At 28.1% G+C, this 27,620-nt stretch overlaps 1 protein-coding gene across 4 annotated transcripts; it reads right to left on the bottom strand.

Moving 5' to 3' along the window:
- On the bottom strand, positions 1 to 24,950 carry LOC107449730 (uncharacterized). Of its 4 annotated transcripts, none has more exons than XM_087168302.1 (5): positions 24,831 to 24,950; positions 23,329 to 23,390; positions 20,600 to 20,750; positions 16,355 to 16,485; positions 1 to 3,600 (listed from the first exon to the last, which is right to left on the bottom strand). In XM_087168302.1, exons 2-5 carry the CDS (start codon positions 23,384 to 23,386, stop codon positions 3,449 to 3,451), a joined length of 492 nt encoding a protein of 163 aa, XP_087024428.1. In that variant the 5' UTR covers positions 23,387 to 23,390; positions 24,831 to 24,950; the 3' UTR covers positions 1 to 3,448. The 4 variants fall into 4 exon arrangements, with proteins under 4 accessions (XP_087024428.1, XP_087024429.1, XP_015920843.1 ...); XM_087168303.1 differs by having other exon boundaries at positions 2,027 to 3,600; positions 20,600 to 20,747; XM_016065357.4 differs by having other exon boundaries at positions 2,027 to 3,600; positions 20,600 to 20,747; positions 24,348 to 24,944.
- Between the last annotated feature and the right edge of the window lie 2,670 nt (positions 24,951 to 27,620).

Below are 27,620 nucleotides of genomic sequence, written 5' to 3'. Positions count from 1 at the left end.
TAACAAAAAACAATCAATTTTATTGTTTAAACATTTACTAAGACCAAAAATATACAGAACACAATGAAAAATAATATTGATGACAAATAGCGGTTCTAAATAGCAAAGCTCTGCGATTTATGTGTTGACATGATTTTATCAACAAGATTCTAATAATACAATGAAAAGTTAATCAGTCAAATAGTGAACATAAAAAAGGAATGTTACTGAATTCCATCTTGTGAGCAATTTGCCCGCTTTCAATTTTATAGCACAATAATTTGGCACTGTAGTGAGATACTCTAATGTCATTTCCAAATTTGATCATAGAATTGATTATAATAATTTATAATTAATATTTGAAATTTGATCTTAAAAATTTGTAATTTATATAATTCTTTATAAATTGAAATTATAAGAGAAAACAAGAATAAATTTCATATGTTTTGAGCTTTATTACTAGGAAAACCACTAAATATCACAGACATTTTTATTTCAGATCATGGAAAATAAGATTCTGGAATAAAAAATATTTAGTATTTAAATGAAAATAAAAAAATTCAGTAGCTTTCAAAAATGTATTATAAAAGTACAATGATTTATATATTTCAAAAATTTTGCATATTCTTAGGAAAATTATTGCAACCTAACTTATACAGTATTGTTATACTAACGTTACAAAACATTTCGATACAGAAAAAGTGCTATTTGAATCTGTAAACTTCTAATAATAAAGCTCAAAAACCTGGTCTTAGTACATCAATTGTAATTTTACATATGCTGTAATGGTAACCACTTTTTGCCTTTAAAAATATTATTACACATACAGAAGACATGTAAATTCTAAAAAACAATATTAAATCTTAATCAATATTTTATGTAAAAGTGCCTATTTACTTGTAAATACATAAAAGTGAATTAAAAATACAAATATACACATTTGAGTTTTAATCAGATCCAAACTTTGCTAACAGCCAAAATATATTGTTCATCTATGAAAGTGCTATTACAACTTTCAATATAGTGCATTTCATGCAGTGTATATATTTTCTCCCTAATTTTATATCCTATTTTTAACTAATATATTATTATAATCTATTAACTACAGCTTGTTTTCACAACGCAATGAGGTAATAAAAAAATTTATTTAAATTTAATTAAACAAAAAAGTTGGGAAATATGTTATTTCTTAATTAAATAAGTGCACAATATACAAAATTTAATAGCATATAAGTGAGTCCTAATGGTAATCATTTAAAAATTAGTAAAATAATAATTTATAAATTTCTTTTAACCTCTCAAAGATTAATATTGAAAGTCTAAGAAAAAACTATTCAATACTTATGTAAAATTTTAGGAATAGTATACGATGAATTTTTACTTGCATAAAATTTGCATAGGCAAAAATTAATAAGGCACAGTAATTGGGCACAATATGAAGCACAACTTCAACCATTCCCACTAAAAAGATGATTCTATTAATAAAAACAGGTTACCTCGCAAAAGAGGCTGGTTTTTACTGGGCAATAATATTCTGGAAAAGTGAAGTGCGACATAGGTCATCTTATACCCAATTATAAAGAATAAGGCACATGTTATTTAACTACAACTTTGTATCATCAATAAAGGAAGATAAAACATGAATTGTTTTAAAGTAACGACATGTGTTAAGGAAGTAAAAAAAAGAGGATATTTATGCTGATGTCAACCTCGATTTTCAAAAATGCAGGCATCTTTACAGAGTTGCTAACTCTGAAGTTCATAGCAAATAAAAAGTGGTAGGGGTTTAAAAACTTATTGAGTGATTATCAGGTCCCTTATATAAGCTTTAAGTTGAAGCTTGTAATGCTGTTGTCAGTAGTAAGAAAGTTTTTAATAAAGTTTAAAATAAATAAAACAGGGTGCATAGCCGAATCTCTCTCTCTCTAAAAAAAAAAAAAAAAAAAAAAAAAAAAAAAAAAAAAAACACCTTTTAAGTACTTCAGAGATTTTTTTTGGTTCAATTTCAGAGGATGGAAAATGCAGCTGGAAATTGAGAATATCTTGCAAAATGCAGCACAGTTGTACACGAGAGTGCAAGAATCTCACTGAATCCAGCGCTCAGTAGTCACTCCCAAGTATTTCATTAAGCATGTAACATGATTGGCGCTATCATACGCTATGGACCGACGACATGCCAAAATGGATTGTGGTTGAATGAATTGTGAAAACGTTGAATAGAACAATGTGAAAACAGGGATTTTGCATAATACTTAGCAAAAATAGACTTGGGAAAGGAAAAAAAAAAAATCTCATCTTCGAAAAGGGAAAATTAAGTACTCTTTAAAAACACTCCAATAAAAAAGCACCTTTAAGGGCTTTTAAAAAACTAAAATAAGCACCTTTAAAAAACGCTATGCACCATGTAAAAGCATAAATTTTACTTTGACTTCAAACGTTAAAAATACCGAGCAGTTGGCAGCTCTGTAATTTGTTTATAAAGCAAAACTTCAGAATAACCATTTCATAAAAAAAAAAGGGAAAGCTTGGGAGTATTATCTCAGAATGTGACAAAGTATAGCCTATTTTAAAAGTAAACATTTCCAAAACGTTGATTTTAAAGATGCTTAACAATAAGAAACTTTTTACTGAAGAGAAGGATTATAGTAATGTATGGATATTAATGTTTTGCTTGAAATCTTTTTCTTCACTCAGTAATCTTAACACCAATTTTTTTTATCACCGAATAGGATAATTTTTTTTTTTATACATCAAAAATAATAAATTGTAAATTGAAAAGTTTAAGAATTTTACTTTAATGAATTATTTTCATATTTTTCAAAAGGCACATACACTTACTTTATTGAATTACTTAATCACTGTGTATAGTGATGATTAATCATACATATGGTAAAGCAGGAAACTTGGTATAAACCTCTAATATGCAACACTTCTGCAAATTACGGAAAAGTGACAGCCATTCAGGTGTCTATTAATAACCATAGTTAAATAACTATAATAAATATCAAAATAAGCTAATGTTTCAATGATAAAAGAATATAATTAACAATTATCTAATATCAATTATAAAACAGAAATGTTTTAGAACTTTTACCATAAGAGGTTTTTCTAACCATACATTTGGCAACTGAAAGTTGCAACAATGGTTTAGCAAATGACAGATAAAAAAAAAAAAAAAAAAAAAAAATTGGCATTGCTTAGGAAAACAATTACTGAGCATCTTGATCAATACCATTGTAAATATTTTGCTTTAACAGTTCATCAAAAATAGTTACCAAAAAATAAAAATATCAGTATACACCATCATCCAGTTAGTTTGTTCAGTTATGTATGAAAAAAAAAAAAATAACCCATACACAACAGAAAGTAGGAGGAAGGACACTATAAAGGGAGAAAATACACTTTGACAGTACCACAGTTAAAAACAGGAAAATTTGGTTTTTAAATCACAGGTTTGACTAGTGTCAAATCATTTGTAGTAAGGATTTACAGCAGGCTGTGAGGCAGCATAGTTTGGATTGTAAGGAGGCGGACTATAAGCTTGAGTAGCGGGCGGTGGATGGACTACTTGAAAGGTATTAGGAATGGGAGTTGTGACTACTTGTGCACCACCAACAGGACCTGAAATAATAGGATATAAAATCAATTTTCAATAAGAAATAATTATTTCCTTTTAGCAGTCTTAATATTTGTTCAATTTCTATTTTTCTAGGGAAAGGTTTAAATTAACAGCTGCAACAACTTTAGGCAACAGAGCCCTCTCCAACTGCAATATTTTTTGTTCTTCACCTTGGAAGATGGCAGAACTGTTGCTCATATTAAGGTACCTGGTGGGCACTCATGAATGGAACGGTTCATTACGGAGGTGAGCAACATTATCCATGCCACAGACCCACTCATAGAGTGGGCCATACCCACACAACAGACAGAGAGAAAAATCCATGACCTAAGTTGGATTTGAACCCACAACTATCGGCTTTACAGTCAGGGATCTGGCCAACCCAACAGCAATTGTCCCGTATGATTTTATAAGTCAAAACTGACAGCCCTTTTCAAAAGATCATTACTGAAAGCTTGTAGAAATAGTGTTTTTTGCGCTTAAAAAAATCTAAGGTTGTTTTTTTTTTTTTTGTTTTTGAAAAACGATAATAAAAAGAAATTGTGAATTTTTGATCAAACTTACGATAAGTAACAATGTAAAAAAATTTACCAACAAAGTAGTTTAGTTGAATCAAAATAGAAACATTTTTAGAATTGCCTATTATTAAAATAGAACCAAGTTTTGAATTTCTAAAAAAATATAACTGATTTTTTGAAAGGCGCTAAACAAAAACAGTTTTGATTTCAAAAATTTTCCAGGGCACTTGGTATGAGAAAACTGCTTGTTCCAAGGTTTGAAATTATCTTTCATTAGTCCTCACATTTTGCCCTGTAAAATTTTGATTTGGCAACTTTTATGCATGGTTATCACTTCAGATGCTTAAAATATCTATTTTGATTGTTAGATTATTATTGACATAATAGTACTGATTTTATGACCATTTTTACAGCCAATCTTCATTTTTTATGCTTTTCAAAAATATTCGTTTTATGATTGTTATTGTGCAGTTTCATAATTTTTTAGACACAAAAATCCTGTCTTGCTTTATCTCTAAGACGTGCACATGGTTTAACATCCTTGTGTAAAGCAACTAGCGGAATCAAAAGTTGACAATGGACTATCTAAAATGAATAATAATTTAGAAAGTTACTTAATTGTTAAATTTTTTTTAGATGAATTTCTTGAGATTTTTTTCTTAATCTGAAACAAACTAGTATTCTCTTTTAAAATAGGCATAATGCACATGTCAGCACAAACACAAAATATATTTTTTTGAAGCAGTTTTAGTTTTAAAATTATAAACAAATGATGCAATTGACTCAGTTTTTCAAAAGAAAAGTTCTGTGAAGGGTACATTTTAAATGATAAAAATTTTTGTGAAGGGAACATGACCCATATTATTCCTAAAATAACCCTTAATTTGAAACAGTTTACTAACAAGCTTTGAAAAACAGTTTACTAACAACAAGCTTTAGAAACTTTACCATCTTAATTGTCTACCAAGATATGTACTAATACTTGACAGGAAATACATGGGAACTAGTAAGTAAAAAAAGAAAGAAACAAATATAGTAGAGTTACCTACAATGACCTCTCTCTTAACAGAAATTTATCGTAAAGAAATCTTTAATAATAATGTTAAATAACACTAAAATTATTCCACATGGGGGAGAATTAGAGGGGGTCAACACATTGTTAACTGCTATATGTCCCAAAGATGAAGAGATTTCCAACAAGGAAATGGGCAATGATTAAAGGCAATAATAAAGCAATGACTTCACAAGTAAAGACGAGTTATAGGCAAAACCACACTGAACGATCATTTGTAACTAATAAAATTTTTCAAAGGGCGTGTCTCATTCTATTTTTAGCATTCTTTTAAAATGGTAAATATTTTTATAAGGATTTAACATCAATAAATGCAGGGATCTCACTGTTTTAAAGCAAATATGAAAGTCGTTAAAAAAAAGGGGAAAATAAATTATGATCAAATGTACACATACACAAAGTTAAGGTATAAAAAAAAATCTCTTAGCTATATTACAAGTACATATTAGTAGTATTGTTTAATTTATAGCATGGTTAGGTATTTTTAAAAATTTTTTACTGTTTCTTAAAAATTTATAATTCTTCAAAAAGTTAATAGAAGATTTTCTGAATGAAGTATTAAAATTACTTATAGACGTCACAAGAAAATAAAAATTTTCTTTTCATAAGCAATGTAGGGTTATATCGCGATATCAATCGTACACATTTATTAGCAACATTTTCCTCCATGGATTCAAGTTCAAACATTCTTCTGCTACTTTTCTTAGGGCATTAAATTTGAGAAAGCATCAATTTTTTTCTTCTTTCTTTTATCTTTCTTCAGCAAGAGCAACAGAAGATGGACATACATCATTTTTTACCAGCAATTCATTGACATTAAAAATGCACTACATATTTAAGATCAAAGATCCAAAATCAGGTCTATAACATGTCTCATGCTCCAAAACTTTTAACACAGAGTAAATAATTCACCAGCTAAAAATGTCACTAGTGTTTTGTCATTTTGATACAAGACTAAAAATGACTTCGTTTATCCACTAAGAGAAAACCTTTACAGCAATTAATTTGTCTTTAGCTGCTTGGACTGTAATGGAATTATGACTTGCAGGTTACCTCAGACGAAGTTTTAAGGACAACTTTTGAAACTTGCTTACTAACGGCTGCCTAGGCTTCTATAGGCTCTTGATGCCTATCTTTCTTCTTTGGATGGTAGCAGAATTTCTTGCTGCACCTTAGATTCATCAACTCTTCACTTCAGACAGGAGTATCTTTATATAGAATTATATATATAGACTCTGCTTAATATTTATTAATATGTTATTTTTTAAAAAATAAAATCTAATTTTACAAGAGTTCATAGAATTTCTAAGTATAAACCGTCTGTCCAACGAAACTTGAAGTAATTTGGAAAGCTTTAATTTCTAAGAACTATAAAAAGCAGCTGAAATCTTATCAGCTTCAAAATGTTAAAAAAAAAAAAAAAAAAAAAAAGCATGCTTTTACTTCTTATATTCTCATCAAGTCAATATCTTGCATGAATATCCATCTGTTTACTGTTTTTCAAATCAAATAAATGTAGTGGAGATTAAGGACTTGAATCAAAATTATGTATTTTTATAGGCCCTTTATTTTCAAGATAATAATTAGGGAGTTTGTAAGGCACATACATGAGAATTCTGATATGGAATGTTTAAAACAAAATAAATGCAAAAAATTAGTACACATTTTAAAAATTGATTAAGCGTCTTTCACTTTTGAGCATTTTTTATACAATAAAAAACAATGATTTTAATAAATTTATAATATGTATTAACTTATTTTTTTTTGACATTATATAACTAATGAAAACTTAAATCAATTTGTTTTTAATAGGAATTTCAATACAGCTAACAGATGGAAAAGTTTACAAAAGTCAAGAAAAGATGTACCATAAAATGGGGTTACTTTGTATACCATAAAATTGTTACTACAGGTGAGATGACATTGACACTCATATTTTCTACAGTTAAATAGCTTCTAACAATAGCAAAAATAAAGACAATAATTTTAGAATATTTTTCTATCTTCGGAGCAGCACTATGTTGTAAAATAGCTGTCATTTCTGTGATAACTTAAATATATTTTATTTTATAATCGTGATTGAACAGCAGACCCAATTTAGGGTTTACGGCTATTAATGTTCAACTCCGTAACCTAGTAATTTTAAACCAATCCAGAAGACAAGGAATCTCCTGGACTAGTATCCCCCAGAGGTATGATTTGTTATGGAAACATGGAGGACTTTGTGACTCAACAGATTTAACGTGCAAAAGTCACTATTTACTACACGGGGAGTCTTCGGACAGCAGGGATCGAACCCACGACCTCTTGGTACTCTAACTACTAATGTTCAAATTTGTAGCCTTGTAATTTTGAGCCCAAACCAGAAGACAAGGGAGCTCATGGATCAAGCATTGGGAGAAATTTGCCCCCGTGGAGAACTTTTTGATGGAACTACGGTTAGCCTAACAGCAAGGGGACTAACACATGATCCGTCTACCACTGAGGATATTTTACGTTAGCACTATGGTCGGTGCAAGAAGGGTGCTGAATTTCAATTGACCAGTTATGCTTGCGATTCGAATCTGGTTCACCTCATTGAAAGTGAACACTCTATCCCCTGAGCCACAACAGCTCAACTTAAATGTATTAATTTACAAAAATTGCACCTGATAATGGTTCTTTTGATGCTTGCAGATGTTGGCGAGAGTTGAGAGGTAACATTTTAATCAAGGCCAAAGTAAGGAAATTTATTGGACATATATATTGGCAATATATTTGAACTACCTGATTTGGTTAGATACCAAGAGATAAAATGAGATCCTACTTCCAAAAGAAATTTCGAATATTTTGTTAGATGCTGATTATGAAGTTTAATCATAATAATTATAGCTTTTATTTTATAAAAAATAGAAATGGAATTTTTTTAAAATAGATATTTGAACAAATAAGTGTCTATTCTTGATAGTAAGGTTTACTACATGCAGGAATAATGTTTCAATCAATTTTAAGGTGATAAATTAGACGTTGTAAAGTGGTGATTTTGTGACACAGAAAACTTACAATTTTCCTTGCTATTTAGAATAGACTTTTTGCTTACCCTTTTTTAAAGGAGTTGGGCAGGTTTCTCTATTTATATATATATATTGATACACACATTTAAAGCTGGACATTTTAAATTTAAATGATATATCCACAAAAAAAAAAGTGCCGCAAAGTAAAACCACTTTATGGTAATATTTATGCTGAATAAAGAATATGAAATACATATTAAGAAAATTCTACCCACCTAAATTTCTGAGAAAAGATTCAAAAGATAAGTTACAGGTTACTTCCTACAGGAAAGGAGGGATGGTTAAGTTATTTAAAAAAAAAAAATAAAGGGAAGAAAAAGTGAAATACAGAAATTTAACAGTGACAGAGAAAGACATTAGAAAATTGAACTAAAGTTTCAGAGGGAATATAACAAGAGATTATGAATTACAGTTAATTAGTGGAAAAACATTATTTCAAATAATATTAATAAGAAGTTTACAAAAGACAGTTTGCGTAAAATATTCATACGTTAAAAGAGAAAAAAACATATCTCAACAAATTGACTCACTGCAATAAGCCTAAAAGAATTAAGTTTATTAGAAAACATAACTTTTTAAATTAATATGGTAGCGCTGGTAGAAGATGTCAAGTTTCATATTTTCTAACCATTAATTCTAGAGATATACATTTTTAAAGATTATTATTATTATTATTTTTTTACAATTTTCTAATTTTTAAACAGCTGTAACTTTAGTACCATTTGACCTAGAGACCTAAATTTTAAATTTTGTCATTCAGTTTTTAATGACATTTTATAACAAATTTAATTAAAAAAATGTTTAAACTTTTTTTAGCAATGAATGTGCAAAATTTCAAGTTATTATGGAATCATAATGAAAATAAATAATTATTTCTAGTTTAACACTGACATAAAACTATTTAGTAAAAAAAAAAAAAAATTATTTTTCTCTGCCTAATATCAATTACCAAATAAACTAAATTTGTCAACATAAATTCATTTGTGAAATAGCTCTAAACAAAACAATTTCATTATTTATTGCAAATATTAATAAATAGGTGTAATTATTCTGAAAAAAAAAAAGAGAACATTTTATTCAATTCCCTTAAGCAGTTTTGTGCTTATTTTTATAATGATATTTACATGGTATTATATTAAATTATATTTTTTGATATTTTCTCTTCAAAACACATCAGTAAAGCTTCGTTAAAGCCATCCATTTACAGAGAATTGCTGCATTCATTTAAAAAGCAAAACTGTGACAGTGGATTGCACATGATTTTACTATGCATTCTAGGTAAGTTTAAAATGGATATTCAGGGTTCCCACTCAATATTAGAAAAATAATTTCCATGACTTTACCAGGCATATCAGGAAAATTTCATTGAAAATCAAAACTATATTTCATACATACCATGCCATTTTTCATTGGACAACTTAAGATTTTTTTTTTATTTGTAATGTCAAATATCAAGATTTCGTGAGCAAAGAAGTATCATTGAATGAGGATATATGCATAGAATTTTCAATAAAATGTGACATTTTTAGAACAAATTGTTATAGATGTCAAAATTATTTAACAGGTATCTCAATAATTGATTACTGTTACTGGAAATTCTGAAACTAGTCATTTTCCAGGTATAATGCAAGAGTTTTCTAGTTTTTTTCTTAGTAAATTGCAATTTTTCTTGATTATTAGAGGCAAAATAAAATTTCCTCACAATTCCAAGTTTTCCCTGACCCGTGGGAACATTGATATTCAGCTTCAGGTAATGTAATCTTTTGTAAATTATCACTAGCTATCATTAATTTAGCATTTTGACATGCTGTACAGACAAACACAGAGTAAGTGCCACTGGCACCAACGATCATACGGCTTTTGTTGATTCAATTTTATTTATTTCATTCTGTTCAACTTTGTGAAGCAAATTTTCCAGTTAGAAAAATTTGATTTTAAAAGTCTATAATTTTTCCGGAATAAATATTTTTTGTAAAATAATTAGCTTACCAACAGCATTCTTACCCATTCCAACATAACCCTTTTTTCAAGGCATTTACCCGATCATTTAATCATCATAAAATTCTTTTACCATTAAAGCTGTTTCAGCTAATAATTGTTTTTTTTTTTTTGGCTTTTGGTCAACAGTTGCTAATACACCCCCACATCAGCTACTTTGCTTGATTGTCAGAACAAATCTACTACTTAAGCCACTTCATTTCGTTTTAAAACTTATTTTATTACGAGGTTAAAAAAAAAAAAAAAAAAAAAGGAACAACATGTATTACAATTTGATTATAACAGGTAATTGCAATAAGTAATGTAAATGAAGTTTATATATTTTACATGAAAAAGCCACCTTTTCACCAGAATTATTTTTTAACTATAGTTTTATGTCATGTGATTTTACCATACGGTTTATGTCATTGTTAAACTACAAATTATTTGTATTGTTTTTCTCAATCTGGTTCCAAAGGAATACCATTCTTTAATTTGGCATTAACATTCCCAGAAATAAATTTTAAAAATTTTTTTGATTGACTTTTAAAATTAAGTTCTCAAATTTTAAAAACAATCTAGCTATTAGCTATGTTAAATATTTAAAAAAAATTCAATTAAAAAACTGAACAAAATTCAGCTTTGTTGGTAAGTAGTACTCAAGTTACAACTGTTTTAAAAACTTCAAAAATTTGTGAACTTTCAAAAAATTACAAAGCAGAAACTAACAGTGCAAAAAATTAGATATTTGGTATTTTTCATCTAACTTGCTAGTTTTATCTCTGAGCTAAAATTAAACAAAATACCAAGACCAGACATATTAACCATTGGTAGATTTGATATGCAATCACCCTAGCGCTGTATGATAAAACTTGAATTGTTCATTCAGGATAATGACATTTATAATACAACCAGACACTTTTATAAAGAATTCTTGACTATTCTCAGTTAAACTTTAATGAGATTAGCCCACAAATATAAAATTTTCTTTTTTTAAAAATCAACTCGAGAAACATTTCTTAATCTTAACATTACTTTGTCGAAACTTTTAAAAAGGTAAACGTCTAACTAAGAAAAACAATTTGCTCTACTTTAGACCATAAACTTATACCAATACATAATTAAAATTTGTAACTGAATTTGAAAACACATTGAATATGCCACTTAACATTAACCACTATAAAATCACATGAAGTTACCAGTGTTTCCTTTAAATTTATTATTTTTTTAAAATATCTTTCTCCATTTACCGAAGGAAAAAAATTCCAAACATTTATAATTGCATATTATTTTAATAATTTCTTTCCTAAAAATCAATTTTAACATAAGAGCTTACAGATTTAATTATTTATAAATAAAACTTCCAACTGGTTAAAGTAATTAAATAATTTCTATACTGAGCTCCTCTCTATCAACTACTATTTCTAGAATCAACTACGTATATTTTAATCAATGTTCAAAAATTGAAATGTATTATCATATACACTGGTTATCATAAATTAAGGAAAATTCACAAAAATCGCGATAACTCAAGAAATTACACATGGAATTTTATGAAACTTACCCACAATATACAACACATAGTAAGGTATTAAACAACATAAAAAGAAATTATCAGACATTAATAGTAGTATAGAAATTAGCACATGTATAAAATAAACAAATTGGAAGTATCGGTTTGCAATAGAAAAAGTACCTTTAATATGGAATATGATTGCCTCTAGAAGCAATACAGCACAAACAGCGATGTGTGATGCTTTCAATTATGCGGTCTATCAGTTCAATAGGAAGTGAGAGCCATTGCTCTTGTAAAGCAGTTGCAAGCGTGGCAAGGGTCTGAGGGGGCGGATTGATGGCAGATACACGCCTCCCAAACGTGCTCGATAGGATTCAAGTCCGGGGATCGAGCTGGCCACTCCATGCGAGTAATTGTTTCCTGTTGAAGATAATCATCAACAATGCGAGCTCTGTGTGGTCTTGCATTATCGTCCTGTAACAGGAAGCAATCACCAATTGCCCCGGCATATGGGCGCACATAAGCATCAAGGATGTTGTCTCGATAAACCTGAGCATTCACGGTTCCCCTTGGAAAGACATGGAGGTATGTGCGCCCTCCTAAGGATATGCCTCCCCAAACACAGACACTGCCTCTTCCGTATGCATCTCTTTCACGGATGTTTGATGGATGATAACGGGTCCCAGGTTCTCTCCATATCAAATAACGTCTACTGTCACTTTCTAGACTAAACCTGGACTCATCCGTAAAGAGAACAGGCCTCCATTGATCTGACGTCCAGTGGACATGTTGTCGGGCCCACTGCAAACGGTCTCTCCTATGGCGTGATGTGAGCGGCACGCAAATGGCTGGTCGTCTCGCATACAGACCACCTTCGTGGAGCCTTCTGCGCACAGTTGACGTTGACACCAACCTTCCGGTGGCTGCAGCAAGAGAGGATCTAAGATGTGTCGGAGTAGCGGTTCTATTCCTGCGTGCACTTAATGTCAAATATCGGTCATCGGCACTGGTCGTAACAGTTGGCCGTCCTTGACTGAACCTCCTAGATGCCGAATCTGTGGTTTGAAATTGCCTCCAAAGTCTATGAACCACAGATGGACTCACATTTAGCCATCTGGCCACTTCTGATTGACTCTGCCCTGCCTCTAGTCTCCCGATGGCTCTCCATCGTAGTTCTTCAGGCAAATGATGCCTAGAGGTCATTATTACGAATTGGCTATCTCAGATTTTCAATGTCGCAATCACAGTAAAATTTGTGTGCTTTCTCTCAAACTTGGACTTTTATGCTCCAGGCAGATGACGTAAGCCGAGTGCAGCGCCACTAATTTGCATATTGCAATTTTACTCAGCTACTCTTAGTGGACAACATATGCAAATTTTGCACGGTTTGGCTTACTTTTGAAAGAGTTATCGCTATTTTTGTGATTTTTCCTTAATTTATGATAACCAGTGTAGATGGATTATTTTATAATGGCCTAATTGTAAGTTAGCCCCACTAGCAACGATAGCCTTTAATTTGGTAGTACAGCAAGCGAATTAAAACAAACTTTGCTTATGTAAATGAAAGTTAAAATTCCAGCCTTACAAATAAACATTTGTGGTGCATAGCCAAATTTTTCAACAAAAAAGCACCTTTTAAGCACTTTAGAAGAAATATAATTATGCAGGGTTTGCAAGATTTTGACTATTGACGGTTCTAACCGTCATGTTAAAAAAAAAAAAAATTTTTTTTTTGGGCATAGTTTTTGACATTTGTCAAAAATCATGAAATTTTGAATCAGGTAAAACGAATGGCGGTTTCATACGTTACGGACCGATGGTACACTGAAATAGATTGAGGTTGTATTAATTGTAAACATTCTGAATAGAACAATGTCTTTTTGCATGATTCGTGGAGAAAATAAATATGGTAAAGAAAAAAATCTCATTTTCGAAAAGGGAAATTTAAGCACTTTTTAAAAAGCACCTTTAAAGACTTTTAAAAAAGGAAAATCGGAAATAAGCACCTTTAAGCACTTTTTAAAAACGCTACGCACCCTGTGTAACTATAAATCTCCATTTTACAAGATTTGTTACTGCATTAGACAAAAATAATAATTAAGCATATCAATCTTGAAATCATAAAAACTTCACAATGTAAAATTGTCAATTTAATTTCCATTTCATTTAATGATTTAAATCCTTCCTGAAGAGGTTGAAACAATGAATCCCATAGGTAAGGCTAATTGCCTGAACCGTGTAAGTAATTAGTAGACAGTCCCTACATTGGTATTGTAGAATTTGGTCTATTTCTACTCGCATAATTAATTCAAATAAAAATGTATTGGATATAAATTCCAAATCTTAGAAAATGTAATTTTCTGTCACAAACAAAAATCTGGAACATAATTTAAAAAAGAAAAATAATAAGAACAAAATATTTTCTTATCAGGAAAATATGGACAATGGACAACTACGAACCTTGCACAAATATCATATCCAAATTTCAAAGACGGAAAAAAGTTATTATTAAAGAAATTTTATTCTTCTAGTTTCATATGAATGTTAGTTTTCCACAAATGCAATAAGTTATGGAATTTAAAAAAATAATGACAATTTTAAGCGTTTAGTTAGTGACTTTAATTGCAACTTGGACAAAGAGACATACACACAATTAAAGTAATGGATATTTATATCACCAGACACAAAATGAAAATGATTTATTAGATATTAGAGGCATGCAATCGATAAATTAAGAAACACTGAAGTAAAACAAATAATTTATAAAGGTAGCACCACAAAAATATTTAAAACACAGAATAATTGAATGGGGGGGGGGAAGAAAAGTATTGAAAGTTTCTTTCTCACAGCTACAGCCTGATTTTTGATAGATTCTAAATAAAGATGTATACTCCAATTATTAATGGTAAATATATCCTAAGACCAGCTATTTTAATCTATATTGTCCACAATGCTTTTTAGAATGCACCGTCGGCTCACGAGAATTATTTATTTCAAAAAATATTTTTAATAACTACAAATAACAAGCTCTTTTTCTTTCTTATTTAAAATAGGCTTTGAATATAAACTACATTCAAAGCATTGAATAAACTATATTGAATATTTAATTAATTTTGAGTAATTTGTTCCAATAAGGATAAAATGTTAATAAAAAAAAAAAAAAAAAAAACACGGATTTCAGAAGCAATAAAGTGATAGATATTCAGTGAAGCTTCACTTTAAGACATTTTACACCAGGCCTGAAACCAAGCATTACGGATGATTTTCAAAAACCTATTCAGCCCCTAAATAAAGTTTATTTATAAAGCATTCCAGAGGGGAAACATTCTCCTAAACAGAATCTGTCATGGGAGAATCAGGGTGCGCAGCCCAATTTTTCAACAAAAGACAAGTACCTTCTAAGCACTTAACAACTATTTCTAAGCACTTTAAAAAATATAATTATGATATGCACGCTGATAAAAATGTTTTCTTCCTATTGTTGAAAGTTCTTCCCGTATACATTAACAAAATAATTTTCAAAGACTTTACATGATCATGATAAAATAACTAGTTTCTGACTAAGAACTCTCTTCTTGATAATTTAGCCAGTATAAAAGCAATTTATACAGAACTTCAAATATATTCAATATTGAGTGGCTCATACTATTTTTTTAAATTAATTATTTCATTTCATTCTGAAAAAAGTTTTAATTCAAAATTCTAATTAGTCTAACTATTGTTTTAAAAAGGTAATCAACTGTATTTTTTTAAATTTAAATAAATGTTATTTATAATAGCATATACAACAAAACATTAACAAGATTAATATTATTGATCATACTGAATTTATAAAAAATTTGTAAAGAATTAAGCAAATTAAGAAAACTAATAAATTTATATTAAAAATTGAAAATAAGTACCTTTAAGCACTTTTTAAAACAGATACGCCCCTATGAATTCCACATAGGTGCGAATGTTTTTTTTTTTTTTTTTTTTTTTTTTTATAGTCTAAGGAGAGAGACCAATTTATTGTCACAATCTTTGTAATACATATCGTAATTAAGAGAGATTTCATAATATGAATCTAATAAGTATCATACTCCTACAAATTTTGACCATAGTTCAAAGATAAATGTTTGATTTAAAATACATGATTTTCGATACATGTCATTAACATTGAATTTTGATTGAATAGAGAATTGGAAAAACTTTCTCATTTTGCTTTAGTTACATTAAAACTTTTGTTAGTAAATAGTCAAAGAAACATTTAAATTATCGCAGGATGCTAAAATTTTCATTGAGGGCTCATGCTTTATGCACCTAAAAATTAAGAGCAGATTAAGATCTGAGGAGTTGATACCACTTAAAACAAGTTTTCCTTCTATTTTTTTCCCCAGTTGGATAAAACATAGAATGCAAGATATCTAAGTTGCACATACATTGTATATTTATATTTTAAGAATTCCTTTAGCATACTAACTTTACTGAGGTTTCACAGCACTAATAAAAGTGCTTTTTAAATTTTATGACATTTTTAAACATCAGAATAAGGTTAATTTTAAATTCGTGCAACTAAATTCTTTATTGAAATATATTCAAATAGCTTTTTACCTAAACCAATACACAGATGCAACTAACCATAAAGAACATGTCCTCTTTGAACTCGACGTTTGGCCAAACAACAGCAACTGCAGAAACAGCAGCAGCACAAAGTAATGATCAAGAAAATCACCACAGCAGCAATTACTATACCAGCCAATATACCAGAGCTATAAAAATATACATATTTAAAAATATAATTAAATTAATATACAACAGAAGTACACATAATTCTTACAAATACACAATTTAGTTTTTATGGTATATAAAGAATCTATACGAAAATATTGGCTACAAAGCATATGCTAGCCTCCATAAAATTTTGGAGAATTGCAATAAATTAAAAATAATGTAAACTGGATGTTTAAACAGGACTATGCATTAGCTAACAAGACCAAATAGACCAGAGTGGTGAATGAGCATTTTTCAAACATGATATCATCTGAAGAATGCCCATCCTACTCGCCAGATCTTAATCCCGTGGATTACATGGTTCATTTGAGTCTAGAGACTGTACTAAACGACACAAAAGTGGGAACTTTCTAATGCAGTCGCTCCAGTGAGAAGGAGCCATGTTATTTTATGATTCACCAGTGAATCAACGTTCAGTTTATGTTTTTACATTAATTTTAATGTCAATTTAGAATCTAGCAACATGTCTAAAGGATAGGTTTGAGTGTTAGGAATATATTCAAATTTATACTCTATCAACTTTTTAATTTAAAATTCTTCTATTTAACAATATACGATATAAAAAGTTATGAGGTCCTAAGACTAGGCTTTAATCTGTTAAATCAGGTCAATAATACAAAACAAACATTGTTTTCCCCTATTGATTATCTTTCATTTTTTTTAAATAACAGATTACTTATTTTATTAATCTATTAAAAAAACACACCCTATATTCTCACCTAAATATTATTTCTAAATATATTTTTGTTACATGGTTCAATGTGCCTTATTTAGCAGCAAGGATATACTACTGTTAAGGAAATACTTTCAAAGTTGATATTAGTTCTGTTTCGGCATTACATATTTCCTAGCTTTTTAAATTCACAAATTTCTGATGTTTATACTTATTTTTAATTCAATCTTTCAATCTTATAACTTTTATAAACTTTAACTTTTTCAATCAATATAAAAGCTAACTTTGCATACAATTTAAATGTGCAATGATTTATTAGCAACAATTGTATATTCATTTACTTACATATTAGCACTATAAGATTGCTTTAATGCATGAGCCAATTTAGCGGTTTTCCCTTTTGTCAAATTATTGTAGGATTAGTTTAACTCTTGACGAAACTCACATTTTAATAAATCGTGAATAACAGATCTTTTCCCAAGTTTCTAAGCGTCTCAATACTTTCAACTTGGACATGGTAGTTGAAAGGCTAAAGCATTTGGTTTTTCTTCATGGCCTGATTTTTAAAATTCTTACAAAAAACTTAAAATACTTAAACAGTAAAACTGCATTACAACAATATTTAGGAGACCAAATAAATATACCCTTGGAGAGATATATTGCTATATTGAGGACCTACATATTTTGGGAATACTACTTTCTTTATAATTTTAATAATAAAATAATAAATTATTATTGTATTTACATTACAACAATATTTAGGATTATTATTGCATTACAACAATATTTAGGAGACCAAATAAATATAACCTTGCAGAAATATATTGCTATATTGAGGACCTACATATTTTGGGAATACAACTTTTTTTATAATTTTAATATTAATAAAATAAAATAATAAATTTAATAAAATGCTTAGTTTAAAAATCCAACACTATTAAGACTAAAGGGGAAGAGCTTTACATAGAATAATCTAACATCACATATCTAAATTATAAAGATTTGCTAATGTAATATGAGTGGTCATTTTTGATTTATCTGGTTCCAACATGAATTATCTGGTGGGTGATAGAGGTAAATTTGTTGGCGGCTACCTTTTTTCTTTCCACATTCCACTTTTTGTGTTACAAGTATCTTAATGATTTTACTACGTAAGCACTATAAAAAATTTTTTTTTTTAGTTTAAAAAAGTGCAATTAAAGTAATCAGATATTATAACAAATCATGTTTACGGGAAAAAAAATTTAAAAAAAAATTTATATATATATATAATAGGTTTGATTTTAAACTTGTTCCTCTTACTATCAGTAACTTCTATATCAGAATGAAGTGCAATGACTATCTCTGAAAATTTAAATATCTTAACATAAAATATTAAGGTTAGAATTGCTGCTCTCAGTTATATTTTATCTCTCATTTTTCATTGTTAATTTTTTCTTTCATTGTTCATTCATTCTTTTTTTTAATCTTCTGCACCTTGTCTGTATCTTCTGCATTGTCTTTTGGTATGTGCATGCCAAAGATGATAGCAGATAAACAAAAACAAGTAAACAAAAACAGCAAATAAACAAAATTATCAACATCAGTCTACTCTTAGAGGAGTTTCTTTTCGTCAGAAATTAATTCTACTTTATGGCTTCAATAAAAAAAAAAAACAAAGTCAGTCACATCTGAAAAGATGTTGAAATCAATACTCAATAAAAAAGGAGGAAAAAATTCGAAAAAATATATCAGACAATAATGAAGAAATAAAATCCTCTCATTTAAATACATTGAAAGAAAGTTAGGATTTAATTTTATCGTGCTTAAATTTTGCCTTATAGGAAATTCATTAGCAAACAACTTGCTGTTAAGCATTTAATGAAAAAAATAAACAGAAGTTATCGAAAATGTTTATGTTCATGGGGGTGCATTTCTAAGAACTAAAGAATGGTGAGGATGAGGTGTCAAATGACAAAAAGAGGCATTTGCGAGTGAGTGGTAAATGATGGTAATTTTTTTGGTAACCACTTCATTTTATTTAGTCGCCATGAGGCGAGTGATGTCTGCTAATTTTGTTCCTTAAAGAAATCAGATAGGAAAGTTACATCTGTAACCTCAAGAAGGGAAACACTTTTGGGTGCGTTGGAAGAGATTTCATTTGAAGGATGTGGTCGTATTGAAATCTGAACAAAAGCCATTTTTACATTGGAATAAATACAAAATCAACAGCAAGTGTTCTCCTTTTAGAAAAGTCTGAAAAATAGCTAAGTAAGACAAAATAAAAGTTTTTTTCAGTACTTAAAAACCAAAATCATCAAAAAAGGGAGAAAATAACATTTTACAAGGGTTTATTTATTGCTTTACAGAATATCACAATATTGAGGGGAAAACATTATGGAAGTTATTGTATTGAATTTCGAAGTGAGAAAGCACTTTATTTTCTTATTATAAAAGAGTTGAAAAAAAAAAAAAGAGGCCTTTGCTTTAGATTTACTATTTACATTAATTAAAAATAGGTTATAAGAAAAAATTGCAGTCTTTCGCTTCCCCTACGCAATGATTGCTTGAACTTAATACAACATCTATAAATGCCTTTAAACACAATAAAAATTTTCTGCCTCAGAAATTTTGTTTGAAACCAAACAAAGTAAGAAAAAAAAATTTATACTTAGAATTTTATTAAAGGATCATTATCAATTTTAAAGATAAAAACATTAACAATTTTATTTTATTATGTATACCCTGAATAAAGCATTTCTTCAGCATTTCATTCTTCAACAAACTTTACAATACAAATATACATTATATAAATTCATAATTACAGTTATAAGTATTAATAGTTTTAGACCTTTTGTGAAAAATTAAATATTAATGTTATAAAAATATTGTGACTTATTTTTAAAATCAGTGAAAAAAATTATAAATTGTAAAATAATTCACTTTTTGAATGATATAGAAAGAAATTTATAGTTATCACCTTTCACAACTTTTTGGTTTTATTATACATTCTGGTTTTTAATTTCCACCTTTACTGTGATAATTTATCAAATCAATTCCTTTTCATAACTTAAAACCTTTACTATATTTAAATAGGATTTAAAAAAGACATGTAAAAAATAGAGAATGCAGAATGTCTAGTATATCATTGATAAGTCTTTAAACCTGGACATAGCTCGAAGCTCGGCTCCATTCATGTAAATAATCATTTTGAGCTATGATCTGATTTTAAAACTCCTTGCCGATATACTCAATACTGATTGTGTGGTTTTGAAATATTTGTGAGTATAAAAAACAATATAAGAATTTACAAATGTAATGTTTTCATTTTTGGTTATGCAACGTTTCCATTTTCAATCGAAGAACCATTAGTTCTGAAAAATTTGTAAATTACAAAAATAAAAACAAGGCTTTGCAACAAAATTCAAGATAAAACTTACTTTTGTTTCATGAACTCTTCAATGTCACAACATTTATGCAGACCTTTTGCAGAAGTTTCGCAACAAAATATTTCATCGTCATCATTCACAAGTGGTAAAGGACAAGTCATAGATGTTAATCCCATCTGTGAACACTCCAGAGCCATTGCTACTTAAAAAGAAAAAAATAAAAGTAAATTTTTTTTTGACAACTGTAACTTAAAAGTACAGTTATCAGGGGTCTGTCCAGAAATTTTGTAAAAAGTCCTATTTTTGTAAAATTGTGAAAAAACTATTCATAATTTGTGAATATAAAATAAGTCACAGTCTTTCAACCAAGGTCCTGCTTTTGTGAATTTGTGCAAATAAGGTTCTGTTATTGCAAAAATTTCTAAAAACCTTTTCAAGAAGTTTCTAAATTGTAAATAGATACAAGATTCTGCTCAACAATTGCTGCTACTAAATTAGAGATGTAACATACAAATATTTGGTATTTAGCCTTTACTGTTCAACACAAAATATTCATTTCGGATGAATAATAGAAACAAAATCACTCACATTTTTAATAATTTCAATTGATATATTTCAAATAACACAATTTAGTAATGTATCACTTTTAATGTGTTACGCATTAAGTAAACTTAAACAATTTTTAAATTTATGATATTTTATTTAAAAAATTGCCAGAAATGAATCTTTATTTACATAATATTCTATTAATTAATTTTATGAATAAATATGAATTGATTAATTATTTATATACAAAAAAAAATTGAGATTTACGCACACGATGCTTGTAAAAGTAGAAATATTTTCTTAGAATACTACATTTGGAATTTAAACTTAGGGAAACCTAGTTTGTCTTTCTGTCCCCCCCCCCCTGGAGGGAAGGGTTTATTCGATTAACAAAACAATAATGAAGATAAACAAATTTGTAAGGGTCCGATTAAAAGATAAATTATTTTGTGAAGGTTTCGTTAACGGACTCAAATTTCTGCTTAGCAGACCCCTGGTTATACAATGAACATTAAAAATTCTCTCATTAAAAAAAAAAAGTATCAGCACTAAACTTAACTAAGAGATGCACAACCTTTTTGAGTGAAGGGCCACTTGTACGGAAGGTAGATTAATGAAGGGTCGCAAGCATATTTTGTAATTTTTTTCTAAACATTAATGTTCTAGGCACTAAATATTTTTATCAATTTAATAACATATTTGCAGAAAATTAAATACTTCTAATTAGTTAAAACTAAAAAAACTTTTTCCTTTCCTCACAATAATTAATTTATCAAATATAAATATATATACACATAAATACTGGGGGAGGAGGGATATATAAATTTTAACCAAAAAGAAGCAAAATGTGCAAGTGAAAAAAAAATATAAGCATTTTATAGAGTAGGGGTGCACAACTTATTGTAGTCAAGGGCCAATCGTACAGTACGTAGATTATCGCAGGGCCGCACGCATATTTAATCATGTTAGAGGCAAATATGATAATTTTTTTATCTAAACATTAATGTAAGCTCTAAGCACCAAATTTTTTTATCAGTAAACTTATCATATTTTCAGAAAATTAATTATTTGAATTTATTTAAAACTTAAAAAACTGATACATTGTTTTAAAAAACTTTCCATTTTTCACAATAATTATTTTTTATATATATACGGAAATATTGGGAGGGGAGATATAAATTCTTAACAAAAAGAAGCCTACAGAATAAAAGTGCAAAAAAGCATTTTATAGAGTAATAATATTTTAATTAAATATTTTAATAAAAGAAAAGTTATGTTTCAACAAAAACTAAATTAAGAGAAATTTTTAATTGTGTTCATAAGTTACTCTCGCAGGCCGCATGTGGCTTGCAGGCCATAGCTTGTGCACCCCTATTATAGAGTAATATAAATTTGAACTAAATATTTTAATGAAATAAAATTTATTATAATGTTTAAACAAAAAACAAATTAAAAGAAATTTTTAGTGCATTCAAAAGCACACGCAGGCTGCACATGAACAGTCTGTGGGCTGCAGGTGGTGCACCTTTAGTTTAAGATCATGATTTATTCTTTTTTTAAAAAATTTATTTAGCAGTCAAAGGATATTTAAGTTTCTGAATTTTATAAAAAGTTATAGAAACAAAAACATTGAATCTAAATTTTATATATAAAAAAGTAAAGTAAAATTTTAAGTTCAAAATGGAGTGTGTAACAGCATTTAATTCCTAAATATTTTTCCTTCAAAAGGAATAACTTTATAGATTTTACTTTACAAAGTTTTATAAAATTATCAAGTACACAATATTCTTTTAGATCATAAAGAAAAGCCGTTGCTTTTGTCTGATGTGGAACTTTCACTTTCTACCAGAATAAGATGAAAAGAATAAATTTGTTGGTATACTCAAACAAAGAAATTTGAAATAATTTTAATACACAATAAGCAAAAAACAATAAATGATATAGCAAAAAGTGTAACTTTTTGATTGCTCTAAATAAACACATAGAATAAAAATTGTTTGATCCAAGTAATAACATACAAATTAAGCTTAATTTACTCAGATTTCATCATCAGTCCACATCGTCACAGATTTTTTCATTTAACTATTAGTAAAAATCATTAAAATTTATTTTTATGCAAACCAAGTTAAAATTAAATTAACATTGCCCTGAACACAGACTGAATTAAACAAAAAAAATCTCTTTATAAATGAATAATTAAATAGAAGTTATAAAATTATAATTAAAATATTTACCTTCAGGTGCCAAAATAAAACAAACGGCTCCTAGTAAAATAAAGCTTAGACAACTCATTTTCCTAAAAAATAAAATTTGGAAATCATTATAATTTGAAATTTAAAAATTCATTTCAATTTATATACATTAGCATATCTAATGATAATCAATACATTTATAAAAATATAGGCACTACACTACATATTGATGTTCTTATATAAAAATAGTCCCAATACTTTACCAGTAATGATTTTAAAACCAAAATCAGAATTTTGAAATGTGATAAAACAAAATGACAAATGAAATCAGTAGATTATAAATTAAGAACAAACTAAATTACTAGCTTGAAATCTATTCTTTTACTGCATAACTACATTAATGAATACTTATATTGATTAAAATGTGAGGTTAATTAAATATTATAACAATTGTGCACATTTCAGCTGTAGTTTATGTTGTGACTTTTTATTTGTTTTTATTAATACTTTTTGCATTATCAATACTATAAAAATCAGAAATTTGAAACCTGTTAGCTTGGTAACAATTTGGTTTTCCAATTAACAGTTCCTAGATATGTGTCACTTATTCTTATCGAAATCTCATTCAGGGTTGAATCCTTATGACGAATATTTAAAAGCTTTAAAACATTTATGCAGGGCTTAAGTAGTTCATTAGACAAGATAGCAACATTAGTTTGCATAAATCAATAACCATCCGAGACTTCCACGATATGAAACGAACTCCCCACGAGCAAAAACACATTTCATCAAATAAGTTAGAATTGCTATACCAAACGAAACAAGTCAATGCATTTAAAAAATTATATAAAATAAGAACAATTACCTTCGGTTTAAATTTAAAAGGATACGTGAGGGGTTTTCCCCTTTTCAAAACTTAAAATTATGTTTTAAAAATAGTTGTCTTCAGAGAAAAACTACAATAGTTAAAAACAAATGCATCTAAAATGAAAAAAAAAAAAAAAAATCATTCAGCCAAATGTGATATTCTAAGAAATAGTTCCTAGATATGCGTCACTTACTCTTATGGAAATCCGCATTCAAGGTTGTATCCTTATGTCGAATGTTTTCGAGCTCTCAAATATTCATGCGGAACCTTAGTAGTTCATTAGAAAAAAAAAGCAATACAAGTTTGCATAAATCATTAACCATATGAAACTTCCCACGAACAAAATCACATTTCATCAAATAATCTATTAACCTTCGGCCTAAATTTAAGAGGATACGCAAGGGGTTTTCCCTTTTTCTAAGCTTAAAATAATGTATTAAAAGTAGATCTTTTCAGAGAAAAACTTTAGATAAAAAATAAAAAAAAATACATCTAAAATAAAAAAATCATTGCGAAAGTTGAAATTAATATTTTATAAACACAGAACGGTAAAAAAATGGGTAATGTTTACTTTCAACTAAACAAAAAAATTTCATATACAAGTGGCTTTAAACCACTCGTTTAACGAAAATTATGTACGATAAATATAAGTAAAAACATAATAAAACAACCATACTTGCTTGTTTCTAATGATCAGTGCAAGTTTAAAAATAAATCTATCAAGAAGTTCGTGATTAAATTTCCTGAATGAAGGATCTAAATTGAGTGAGTCAATTTCTAAGAATTTAAGGCTGCGTTCCAATATTCGCACCGGTGACACTGGTTACACGAAAGCAAACTAGTCACGTGACCTCAGTTCGCATGGTAATTTAGGAACGATCGGTGCGGTTAGGTGCAGACGCTCTCCTCTTTGAATCTTTGAGAAAAATATATTAGTGATAACAAATTTATTTTTTGTTCTATTATATTTATTTCTTGACCATTCTATTTTCGCATTACTTGTTAAAGAATATATATTTCTAGACTTTTAAAGCTGTCTCATATAATAAAGCAAAATATCATGATTAGTTTCAGTTTATCTTATTTATTTTTTAAGTTTAGTTGATAGAAAGTAAAACTTCAGTTTCTTATTGCATATTTTTCCTATTTAAATGTTTATTTTAAAATGCATCCATCATCTCAGTAAGTTTTATATTTAAATATTTAACAAAATTAAAGAGAAAAATAAAAATCTGCTTAGTACAATTTCTATTGTTTTTCTTTGAAATATTTTGGAAATCATATTTTTGAAAAATGAGTGAGTTATGATTTTTTAAATTAAAAAAATATATATATTTAGCTTGCTTTAAACTTCATTCTTCATGTAAATAGCGTAATTAATTGACTTTAAATATATAAAAAACTTACTTTTATAATGAATTTTCTCAAGAGAGCAACTTTATCTTAATATAATAAGATCTTTTAAAATGTAAATTTGATAGCATTTCAAATGCATGAGATGGAATCTTTGTAATGTCTCTCATTGTAAGCTTAAATGTCAATGACAAACAGTCAAAATAAGTTTAAAATTTGATTGCTAGAATTTAGAAAAATTAACACAGCTTCTATTATGATAGAGATGGTATATAGTGCAATGTTTATGAGCAAATTGACTTCAATTGTGTAATAAATATATTTCCATAGAGAAATTTTTCACGAAAACTAATTTGTTTACATGAAGAAATTTTAAAGTGAAGAAATTTTAAACTTCCTCAGTTCCTCTAACAGAAATTGAAAATAACCATGTGTTAGATAACACTAAAAAGATCAAAATCCAGTTGTGAGATTTTTTTCTTAGCTGCAGTTTAAGCATTTATATATATATAAAAAAAAAAGAAGTTAGATAATTTTTATTAGTGAACATACTGTAAGATATTTTTTATACTAGCCACCTTTTGTGAGAAGTTATGTTACCTTTCAAAATTATCTTGTACAATATATAAACTTTAACGGTAATCAAGTCGAATGCAGAGCACATCAGTATTTAAATATTTTAATACTTCAAACCCACCTCCGATCCTAACAGCATAATCAGTTTTAAAAAATATATTAACCAAATTTTTTTCACCTTTTAGCTGTTGCCCCAGTTGAAAGTACTTTGATCACAATTTTAACAAAATAGTTAACACAGAGGAAAAAATTAGATTATTGTATGGTACTGGATAATAAAACCAAAATATATAGTATTTATATATTTCACTTCAATTTTCCCATTCACAAGATAACGATTTTCTGAAAATTCTGGTTTTCAAAATTACCCACACACAATTAATAAAAAATACTTAACTGAAAAATGGGTTTAAGAGAATAAATTAATTTTAGGCCATGCTCCAAGGTATCATGAAAAAATTATTAAACTTTACCAAACTTAATTTCATATTATAAAACCATATTTTATTTATGGTGTTTATTTCTATAAAATTACAAGATGACTCTAAATAAATACTTAATGCATAACTAACTGTAAAGCTTAGTGTCAAATATTTTTATTAATTTACAAATAGCACATGGACAAACAAATTTGATTAATTACAAGGAGAGAAAAAAGGGCCATTCGGTTTAAAGTCTGAGCATCCACTGCCTGGTATGTGGAGGTGCTGCAAGTTTTTATATAGTTAACATTTCTGTTTGAAAAGCTACTTGTTGAATTCTTTTTTTCAAATTTTTTATTTTATTTTACCAGTTATTTGAAATTCTATTTTAGCATTAATAGTATTAGCAATAGAAAGAAAATAGTTGTCAAGCCACTTTTCTTGAATTCTACTGTGAAGCACTTATGCTCTTTAAAATTTACTTTGAAACACTAAACAGTGTTGCTAATATATAGAGAAATACCATGGTGCCACATGGGAGAAATATTTATAAATAGATAACATACTTACCTGAAATGAGTTTGTGTTAAAAAGAGAGAAAGATATTATTATAATTTTGCTACAAATGGGAGCTTTAGTATTCCATCACAACTATACAATTATAGTATTTAAGTAAAAAAAAATGTTTTAACACAACAATATCATTTTATTGTAAAATATACATGTAAAACTTAAATTATTTAAAAAAATTAAGAAACAAAAATGTTGCAACAAAACAAGAAATGAACTAATGATAAAGTTTAAAGCGTTTTAATTTGTTTACATTCAAAAATAAGAAATTCACTAATATTGTAATCTGCAGATATTGTTCTAATAAAAAAATTTCTATGTTGGACAGAAATATTTAAATTTGTAGTAATATAATTACACATAGTGACAGCAACCTTTGCCATCAAGTTTAAAATCGTTTCAGATAAACTTAACTATTGTTTGCAATTAGTGTGAAATAATGGTGCGTACAAAGATGTTTCACATAAAGTTAAATCTCTCTGTCATAACTATTAAGTTGTATTTGTCAAAAATGTTTTAAATCAAACTTTTAAAACAAGTTTAAA

This window comes from Parasteatoda tepidariorum, chromosome 7, assembly GCF_982258835.1.
Source record: "Parasteatoda tepidariorum strain Cologne lab strain chromosome 7, Ptep-v5.0, whole genome shotgun sequence".
NCBI lineage: Eukaryota > Metazoa > Arthropoda > Arachnida > Araneae > Theridiidae > Parasteatoda > Parasteatoda tepidariorum.
Note: the sequence above shows the minus strand (reverse complement) of the source record. Positions and strands in the feature narration are given on the sequence as shown.